The following is a 10,175-nucleotide window of genomic DNA, read 5'->3' as shown; positions in this document are numbered from 1 at the left end:
CATTCGACAACATTAAAAGAACAGCATGAAGCAATTAAGTACGTCCTAGAAAAAATTTCTTATGACCAACATAAATGGCTGATTTGCGTTTGCAACTTAAAAATGGTCAACTTCTTGCTTGGTCAACAGTCTGGATTTACCAAATACCCATGCTTTTTATGCCTCTGGGATAGTAGGGATGGTACTCATCATTACGTGAAAAAATAATGGCCAGTACGTGAAGAGCTTGCAATTTGTAGAGCAAAAAATGTGATAAACAAGCCTCTAGTTGACAGGGGACGTATTTTATTTCCTCCACTGCACATAAAGCTCGGTTTGATAAAGCAATTCACAAAAGCTTTGGATAAAGATGGACGGTGTTTTCAGTTTCTGTGTAAAACCTTCCCCAATTTGTCAACTGAAAAATTAAAAGCTGGTATTTTTGATGGTCCTCAAATTAGGCAGCTGATCAAAAACTCTCCCGCGTTTGAGGAGACCATGAATCCTGTTGAGCAACAAGCGTGGAATTGCTTTGTTCAGGTCGTGATGAATTTCCAAGGCAACACAAAAGCAGAGAAATATAGATCTAGTAGCAAACATGTTATTGGCCTTTACGAACCTTGGCTGCAACAAGGGCATAAAAATGCACTACCTGTTCTCGCACATGGACCGCTTTCCCGAAAATCTTGTCTCTTTAAACGATGAGCAAGGAGAGCGCTTTCACCAGGACTTAAGAGAAATGGAATCACGCTACCAGGGAAGGTGGGAGATGGTGATGATGGCGGACTACTATTGGAATTTAAAAAGAGCTGTGCAAGCACCAAAACATTCGCGACAATCAAAAAAACGAAAATTTAGACCGTAATAATGCAAACAATAAGTTTTCATTTTTAGTTACATGTACTGTACATGATTCTTTGTTAGAATACTGCAATTTTATCATAAAAACTGACATTTTGTTTTGAAACATCATTAGTAAATCTTGAAAACATTGTTTTAAAAAAATATAACTAAAGTCGCATAATTTTAAATTCAAATTTGCAAAAAAATTTGACCTTCGAGAGCAAAATGAATGGTATTTCTAGATTTAGCATAGCAAAAATATAGTAATATGAAAGATTGTTATATGCAGTGCGGTGTTTCATATTAAATGAAGATATGATCTTCGCACTTTGCTGGACAATTTAAGCAATTGTCTCATGAACCTGAAAAATTCAGGTGACTCAATGGGATGAGTCACCTGAATTTTTCAGGTTCATGAGACAATTGCTTAGATTGTCCAGCAAAGTGCGAAGATCATATTTTCATTTAAAAATATAGTAAATCAGTCAAAAAATATGAGACACCTTTTAAAAAGTTTCTTTTTGTTGACCAGTGTTATCAATATTCTTGAGCAGTCCGTATGCTAAGTCAGCGGTGGAATGCTCGATTGCTGTCAGCGGATGCCGTATTTTTAGGTAAGAAATCTTCTCACGCATGAGCAGTTTCAACTCCGACAAATTAAATCATTTGCACAATAAGATGAAACATTGACAGTTGGTAACGTTTAATTGATTCATTGTAATCGCAAATAAATAAATAAAAATGCCATCTAAAACCTGAAGGGGACGGTTTGTTCTTGATAGAAAAAATACATCAAACAATTTCGACGAGCAACTCAGCAAATAATAAAATTAAAGATTGATGTCTTAAAAAGGCGACAACCAAATGCGCAATAAAGAAAAAAAAACCAACACATAATACTGCAAACTCTCAACTGATTTATACCGAAACAATCAAGCGCTTCAAAACAGTACGTTCACAGATTACGACGAAATACATCGTAGAAACACCCGTGCTGCATTTGGGCACGAATTGTTCGCAGTCTTGCCGAACTTCGATCTTTTGACACTTAACTTTCAGCCGTCTCTTCGCTACAGGACAAAGAAACAAATTGCATATTGGTAACAGTTGGTAATGAGCTGACAAAGCCTAAAGGCTGCTGACGTATTGATTTTATGGAGCGTGTGGCGTAGCCAGCCCAGCCTACTTAGTCCTGAAGCGTAAATTTTCAGTCTGTTTACTCACTGTGGAAACAATAGATTTCTAAAGAGGACGAATAATGATAATACTCTGGGGTCAGTTGCACGATGACCGAAAAGCGCTTTCCACTGGATAGCATATTTTTGAATGTTTAAAAAATCTCTTAGGAAAAATATACGATTTTAAGAGAGCAATCAGCTGAAGTAAAATATTACTTCTAGGATTTCAACATTTCTTTCTCGTAAGGAGAATATATCAGCACCTATTTTAACAGGTTTGAAAATTTTACTATTTAATGGATTACGCTATCTAGATTTCGTGCAACCGGAACCAAAAATCTTCATAGCAAGACAAAAACTTGGTTGGTTATGCCAGTGCATGTTGCCTTGCAACACGGTCACAATTAACATATAGTGACGCTCCATTTGAAAAAAAGAGGAAAGAGACGTTTAGTATTCTTCTATAAGAATTTATGCATTTTATAAAAATGCTATTTTGTACCTGGATACTTCTTTCTCTTTCGAATCGTCTTCATCATTCTGTAAGCAAAAACGATAAAATAATGTTAAGTCGCAGTGCGTCGAATCTTCTGAAAAGTCTTGTAAAAAAGCCTTCAATGACGAGAAACGTACGATGCTCTAATCCCACAGGGTTGTGGAAACCGGAGACTCGTCGTGTAATTGTGAAATTCATACGAAAAAAAACCCAGCAACAACACATGTAATTGAACGATATTTTAAGATTGATACCTGTTCGTTGCTTTCTTCCTTTTTATTTTCCTCGTCATCAACTTCAGTTTCTTCCTTCTTTTCTTGACTGCCATTTTCATCGTCATCTTTTACATCCTCCGTAGGTTCATCGGTTTTTTTCTTCAATGCAGCCTCGTCCACCTGTAAATATATGCCATGAACAAACAAGGAGCATTTTAAAATAAATTTGCGTGGCGGAGAGAAACAAATTCATGTAAAGAAAGAAAAAAACAACAACGTGAATTTCAGTGCTATCTAGTAGTGACATCAGGTTGAAATTTCACAATCAATCGTTGGAATTGCCAACAAATCAATCGAAGATCAAAAATCTACTAAAAAACAATTCCATGTATTCTTCACTTACACAAAAGCCAAAGTGTTAAACCTTAAGGTAAAACAACTTTTAATGTTATCAGTAGTTACTGTTATGACTTGCGAGTAAGCCCACGAAAAAGAACTACTCGCACAAAGATATCAAATTCATAATACTGCTTTTCATGCAGCAAATAACGAAACGTTTATCAGGGCCAAGATCACGTTGCCTGTCTCACGATCAAACCCAAGTCCCTGAATATGTTTGGTTGTACGTATACCTTTGAACTCGGGAAACAGCATGCAGCTATCAAGATGAAAGGGACTATGACTACGACAGCGTACAGCAACCACAGCCATGGCCTCTCCTTCGTGGCTTCCATAAGATTACTCACAACGCTGCCCTTTAAAAACACATACACAGATCGTTACCGTAGGAATGAAATGACATAAAGATTACAGACAGTTGAATAAATAAGTTATGTTCAATTTTTAACGTTTAAAAATATATTCTTCTTGCGCCATCTTAAAGTCTTACTACGGATTTCAACTTATCGAGGATTTATCAGTAAGTGCCGAAGTTCGTTCTTTTTTGAAAAATAGCTTGATATAGGTTAAAACTAAGATTGATTGTTAGAAAGAGACGTCAAGTCGTGCAGCACGAAGATTAAAAGTGAATTTTGAAATATTTGCCGAATATTTTAGTTGTATTTTAATAATCGTACATTCAATCGAACATTCAAGGTAATTATTAAAAGCAAATCGAAATTAAGAGATCCAACAAGAATATATTTATACTGTTCCGATTAAGTGCGCGACTAAAGTATGTCCTTTTCCCATTTATAGGTTTTAATTAGATTATCTTCAGCGCCAGGGATATTTTTGGCACATACATAAAACCCCATTCTTGGCTTGCATCATACACAGTTGAAAAAGCTTACCTCGCCAGACATTATGCCATCTTTAGTAGCTTTAAGAGCCCAGCTATTCAAAAAAATATTTGAAAAACGTTTTTCGTTAAGCTCTAACATGAAGTTCTTACAAACGAGTACAAATATGTACTGTTATTGTGGGATCTATTCGCAACATTAACCACACCTGTCCTCTGCTAGTTTATCGGCAACCGTAAGATCGTCCGTGATCAACAAGTTATCGAAAAGAATGTTTTCGGTCATTGACCACAGCTCAAAACCAACAGCAGCCTGATATGGAAATAAAATATAAAATGAAGCATAAAAAATATGCATTTTTCACTTTCATATATAGAGGGGAAAAGTTATTTTTGTCACTGGAAACGACATTAATATAAGCTGTTGATTATAGATTCTAAAACAGCAAGTTCATTAAACACTGTGTTTATTTGACGTTGCGAAATATAGTTCTACTTACGAACGTAGAAAGGAAAAAATCAACCACCACTTAAAAAAACTGAGATTATAAACTAAACCCTAATTGCCCAAAAATAAGATATAATGTACTTACAATGGGTGTCATACGGAAAGGTTCTTTGTCTTCAAAGAAATCTGGATTTGGTATTCTCCTAGGCTTCCATATACCCTACAAACGAAATTCGCATACTGTAGTACAGCACATCTCAAATGGAAGATTTCTAAATTTAACGAATGATTGGTTAACTAGAGAATAAAGGCTGACACACATATATTACGTGTGTTTCACATTCATTTCCTTCGACGTACCTGGTAACTAGGGTTTGTTATCAACGGAGCACTCCACTTGCCCTTAAAGTCAGGGTTGTCAATAGTTGGTCGCTCCCATTCTCCACAGCCAACTTTCTCGCATTTCGGATTCGCTGAAAAGAAAATGATGTTCAAAATAATAAACAGCGTTGATATACCAAACAACCAGTACCCTCAGGGTTTCATATTGCACGAGAAAATTTATTACATTTAAAAGGTAACAATCCATCGGGAGTTTGCAAAACTAAATCGTTAAGTGATCCCCTTTCAATCATGACGTATAGTTTTGCAAACGAATCAAAATAAGACAGAGCAAAACTAAAACAAAGTTTGTTCCATGCTTCAGCAAGAAAGTATCAAGTAGATACAACTTCCTGCAGCATAATTTTTTGTGATACTCTCCAGCCAAAGAGCATTACAGGACAAAGTAATAGCATGCATGATTGTGAACATAAAAAGATGTCATAATCACCAATTTGAGGAGGTTCCCACTCCCCATCTTCCTCATTATCCCAGTCATCGGGTTTGACAGCTTTAGGATCGGGAATATATTGCGGTTCGTCGTCCAACCATCCCTCGGGTTTCTATAAGAAAAACTCAAATATAGAGATTGGATGCGATGATAGAAGCGATGAATTCAAGAAATTGACGTGTAGCATTTAACATATATGCATTTAACAAGTTATGTAGCGATGTATTTAAAACATTCGGGCGAGACACGTTGGAGACCGTCATAACTTACCAAGTTCGAAACTAATCAATCTTGTTTGATATGCATTTTTTCACGATAGATATTCAAGACAGAAAAACCGTTTCAGCAAAAGAACAAAATCTTCTAAACTTCTTTATGTTTAGAGAAGGCAAAAACTTTAGTAGTAAAATATACAGACTTCACAAGAATACGCAAATATTAACATAATTCAACAAAGTTGATCACATCTTCTTCCAGTAAATTCGACATGTTACATACATATACAAATGCGTGTACAAAGATAATCATCAAACACACCTTTGCATCAGGATCAGGAATTGTGGCGGGAGCCTCCTCATCCCAGTCATCGGGTTTCTCCGCATCCGGATCTGGAATTTTCTCGCGCTCGTCCCAATTCTCCGGCTTTGAATCATTAGGATCGTCGATCTCGGCTGGCGGATTGACCGGAGGTTCGACATCCTTTAGTAGACTCCCGGAGAAAATACTGCTGCTATCCAGGAATATTTCAAAGCTGTTATCGGACTGCACGACCAAGCGAAGCAAATGCGATTTCTTATCGTCGAATATGCTATCAAACTTGTCACTAGGAATCTTTGCATGCTTCTCTTCGAATGCACCAGTGTTTGGGTTCTTGTGTCGAAAAATGAAATGGAGCTGCACAAAATGAAATGTAGAATTTGATACAGAATACTTTGCGACTCAATATATGAGGAACACAATAATGGCGAAAAACGACAGGAAAAAGATGAGATGGGATTTTTTTTAATTAATTCTTCGAATCTACCTTTTTTTCCAAGCCACATTTATCGGGACCAAACATGATGGTGTAAGGTGTTTTGTCCTGAAATTGGCTCTGGAAAAGAAAGCGAAACACTCGCGAAAACATTTTGGCATAAAAACAACAGAATGCGAGACGATTTTGCCTTTCTTTCTGCGTAATTAAAACATTCGTACTCATGAACTACTTACGCTGTGTAGCCCTACCTTGATGGGGATTATAAAAATGGGAGCTGAAAAGAGGCTGTAGGCTAAATAAATCTTCACTCAAATTTGCTAGCGCATAGTCATGCACAGACACGTGATTCGATAACCAAAATCTATATTTTAAAACACTTAATCAAGTGACAGTACGTAGGTGCATTTGAAAAAGAGAAAAGCGTAACTTTCAAACAAATAAACGCTTATAACAATGAATCAAGCTTAATCACTAACCGTACTTAGTAATGATTTCATCGCGAGATTAACTTCCAAAGGACTTTTTAGTATACGTATTAGAGTGGGGGATGAATAAAGGGCGATGGGTTATTTTTTTGCTACGTTTCAAGTAGATTATTAGAATTGGGGGGGGGAGGAAATATGGTAGTTGTAGAGCAGACAAATATACTTGGTGGACATTGGCAGTGGCATATACTTGACGATATATTAACTGGGGGGAGCGGCGGCGACGAAACAAGTATTACGGGTCCAACATACGTTAACTAAAGAAGTCATTGGGTGTGTATACTTTTGTTAAAAATATTTGCTTTGAAATAATTGTGGAAGAAATTTTTCCCGCTACTGTCTGCTACTGATGATTGCAATTTATCATAAGATAGCTACGTACTGCATCAGCTTACCAACTCGAGATTGTCTGCCTTGCTGATCAACTTGAGGTAAGCTCCACCACATTCCAGAGGAACTTGAAATTGCACTTCATACCTTCAACACACGTAACATACTATTCTCGTATTCACGCGCATTACTTCCTAATATTTATGTAAGTATTTCCATAGGTGATGTACGTTATTATACCATTTACAGTTCAATATTGCTCAGATTCGACCTTTGAGATTATATTGTATCGGGTGGTATGTCGGTCATTACTAAATCTCATAGATGACGCGAGATGCAGTACATTATTCTGAAGCAGCAAATAGGAGCATAGTTTTCAATTCCTGCCAATGACAAGCAGGAAAGAAGCAACTTACTGTACTATTAAAGGCGATTCGTCGAACTCAAAATCCTCGTTAAGTTGAAGCGCAATTGCATGATGTTTGGCCTTAGACTAAAAAACGAAGAAAAAACTAATTAATGCAAAAGAACATGCTATTCATCAGGAAAATCGTCGCAATCGTTTAATCGTATCATTCATATGCCCCACATAGTAAGGAAATCGTACTGGCATAAACATTTTCTCTTATAGAAAGAAAAGCGTTAGCAAGGAAGCAATGAAACTCGCAAATTATACCTTCAATACAAGTCCAAGATCACCAGGAAGAAGTTTCTCTGAGGATTCTTCAACTGCCCATATTCCTGATAAAATTGATGGAAAACGCAGCTTATTTTCCCCTCATGATATAAAATCTCGATGAAGAGCACGTATATATAACACTTAAGAATTTCATGTTGAACATTTAATATTTATATGTACGTACCGTCATATTTTGATATCTCGCTATCAACTCCATCTTTCTTTGCCTCGGATACAATCCATCTACACATAAATGACATTCGAGTTAAACACTGCAGGTTTCCCTTTTGCAATTAACAAAAGCATGTATGGCAATTCTATCATCAAAATAATTAATACCACAAGTCAACATAAAGTGAAAGTGAGTGTTCATTATTTTTATGTTGACACCAAAGAGAAATGGCTTAGTTAACTATTACCCCGGCTTGGTAAATATAATTCTTTTATTGGCTAGGTTGAAATGAAAATCAACATCATACAATAGCTGGGTGAGAAAAAATGGTTGTTGAAAGGTTGGATAGCAGTTTTTCTTTTATCAGTTTGTTTCTCCAAGGTATCAATCCAGGTGAAAATAACAAACACTCTCACATAAAGCACAGCAAGACATTATGGAAAGCAATGCAGTGAGACATGTCAATTATGAGAGCAATATAATCGGGCATGTTAGAAGTGAGAGCAATGGAGTTAGGCAAGAAAGTAATTGCCATTGAAAGTAATGGATGTTGCAAGAACGTTTTAACATTCAAAAAAATTTGCTATCCAATGGATAACACTATCCAGACTTCATGCAACCTCATCCATTGGATAGTAAAATTCTCAAACTTGGATATTTATTAAAACTTCTAGACATTTTTGCTCTGGGATAATTCCCATTCCTATCCAATGGATAACACTATCCAGACTTCATGCAACCGATCTCTGCATAGTACAAAGCCCAGGATATTTATTAAAACTTCTAGACATGCTCTGATAATAATACACAACACTACTGCAGTCAAGCTGGAAATAGTACACAACATACAAATGTTTAACAAAGGAGATCTTTATGTGAATAAACTTGTTATTAGCAAGACAGATAGTGTCGTAGAGCAATACACTACCTCTTTTTGAACTCTTCTTCTGATTCAAACGGATCAAATAAATAAGCACTAGCCACTTCAGGTAGTTTGTATTGTACCTATATTCAGGAAAACATAGTTGGTAAATGTGGCATGACCAGCATAGAATGAACTTTTTTCAAGAAAAATAATGAGGGACCATTTTTTTTTATTTGAAAGCTCTTACTCACATCAACATTAAGTCGAGATGTTTTTTATTATTGTTAGAATTGAATATTTCCTGTTCCTTGAAATTCAAACATTCAAGTCCGAGAGCATTCAAGTTAAAAATTCAATTAGTTTTTGAAATAAACAACCACAGAAAGCTTGGACTCCTTGGAGTCCATTAAGAAAGAACCATTCTCATGAATATGCTAAGGCAGAGATATAGTTGCCACCATGAAAGTATAAAACGTTGGATAGTTGTCATTGTGTGCCCAATGCAAATGCAACTCATAGTACCATTTCATGTGCAATGTATGATGCTTTCAATACTTGCTATAACTACAATGTACAAATTTATTTTTCCATATGGTTACGTTGATGAACACCTGTTCCATACAAACGTATATACAATTCAAAGTAAGTATGACACAAAGCGCGTACATTCACGTATTTTCAAGTTTGCATAGGTTCAAATGTCAAATGTGGCGGACAATGGTAAAAGAAATAGACAAAATTATAAATGAAGGAGAAATATTAGGCTCGAACCAGAAACCGTCTGTTTCTCAATGACCACAAATTCAAACTTGTAAGTAGATGGGCTTCGACCAACAAACTGATCTTAAAACTTCAACATTTTGAACACGTCCTTATAAATAAAACTAAAATCGGTCGACTTAACTGCTCACATTTATGGTGCAACTTACTGTACAAAAATTATTCAAATGAAAGTCCAAACGGCTATATAGCATTGATATAGACAGTACGTTGAAGGCCAAAAACTTACTGCAACATCTTCCCCAGAATCGCTGTCGTCAGCCAGGACATATTGGTCGGACCATACAGTGCACAGAAGAAACAAACAAAGATACATGACAAAATGTGCAAATTTCATAATAATTTATCCAATAATCCAGAAAGAGCATGAACAACAAGGTGCTCTCGTTTACAAAGACTGATGTGAAAGCGGTCACGAGTATTTGTGGGGGGAATGGACCGGCTGTGCAGTACGTTGACGCGCGGTGAATTTTGATTGGTTCTTGAAACGTTTGAATTGTTTCTTGTGCATTTCAATTTTCAAAGTATTTCTGGCTTTGTGCCATCCGTTGACGATGCTGTTGGGCCACTGGTTGGGCAAAAAGTTGTGATTGTTTGTAGTATAAGCTAGGGAAGATGTATATAGAGAGATCTTCCAAACTGATCTGTTTCGCATTT

The 10,175-nt window shown here is 36.3% G+C and overlaps 1 protein-coding gene across 1 annotated transcript; it reads right to left on the bottom strand.

The window, feature by feature from the left end:
* Nucleotides 1-1,508: 1,508 nt before the first annotated feature.
* Nucleotides 1,509-9,926, bottom strand: LOC124445393 (calnexin-like). Its single transcript, XM_046996116.1, has 17 exons — nt 9,748-9,926; nt 8,802-8,878; nt 7,886-7,944; nt 7,699-7,763; nt 7,439-7,515; nt 7,088-7,169; nt 6,256-6,324; nt 5,769-6,125; nt 5,232-5,343; nt 4,760-4,872; nt 4,545-4,619; nt 4,161-4,264; nt 4,004-4,046; nt 3,344-3,466; nt 2,751-2,891; nt 2,503-2,540; nt 1,509-1,892 (listed from the first exon to the last, which is right to left on the bottom strand). The coding sequence occupies exons 1-17, from the start codon at nt 9,853-9,855 to the stop codon at nt 1,871-1,873; spliced, it is 1,665 nt and encodes a 554-aa protein (XP_046852072.1). The 5' UTR covers nt 9,856-9,926; the 3' UTR covers nt 1,509-1,870.
* Between the last annotated feature and the right edge of the window lie 249 nt (nt 9,927-10,175).

The sequence above is a fragment of the Xenia sp. Carnegie-2017 genome, unplaced genomic scaffold (genome assembly GCF_021976095.1).
Source record: "Xenia sp. Carnegie-2017 unplaced genomic scaffold, XeniaSp_v1 HiC_scaffold_22, whole genome shotgun sequence".
NCBI lineage: Eukaryota > Metazoa > Cnidaria > Anthozoa > Malacalcyonacea > Xeniidae > Xenia > Xenia sp. Carnegie-2017.
The sequence above is the reverse complement of the archived record's forward strand: the minus strand, read 5'-3'. Positions and strand labels throughout refer to the sequence as shown.

Excerpts from the sequence above, each read along its gene's own strand:
- LOC124445393 (XM_046996116.1), bottom strand. The coding sequence starts at position 9,855 with ATGAAATTTGCACATTTTGTCATGTATCTTTGTTTGTTTCTTCTGTGC. Across the intron at positions 7,764-7,885 it reads CGAGATATCAAAATATGACG|GAATATGGGCAGTTGAAGAA; the intron begins GTACGTACATAT and ends CAATTTTATCAG. Across the intron at positions 4,265-4,544 it reads CTTTCCGTATGACACCCATT|GCTGCTGTTGGTTTTGAGCT; the intron begins GTAAGTACATTA and ends TTTCCATATCAG.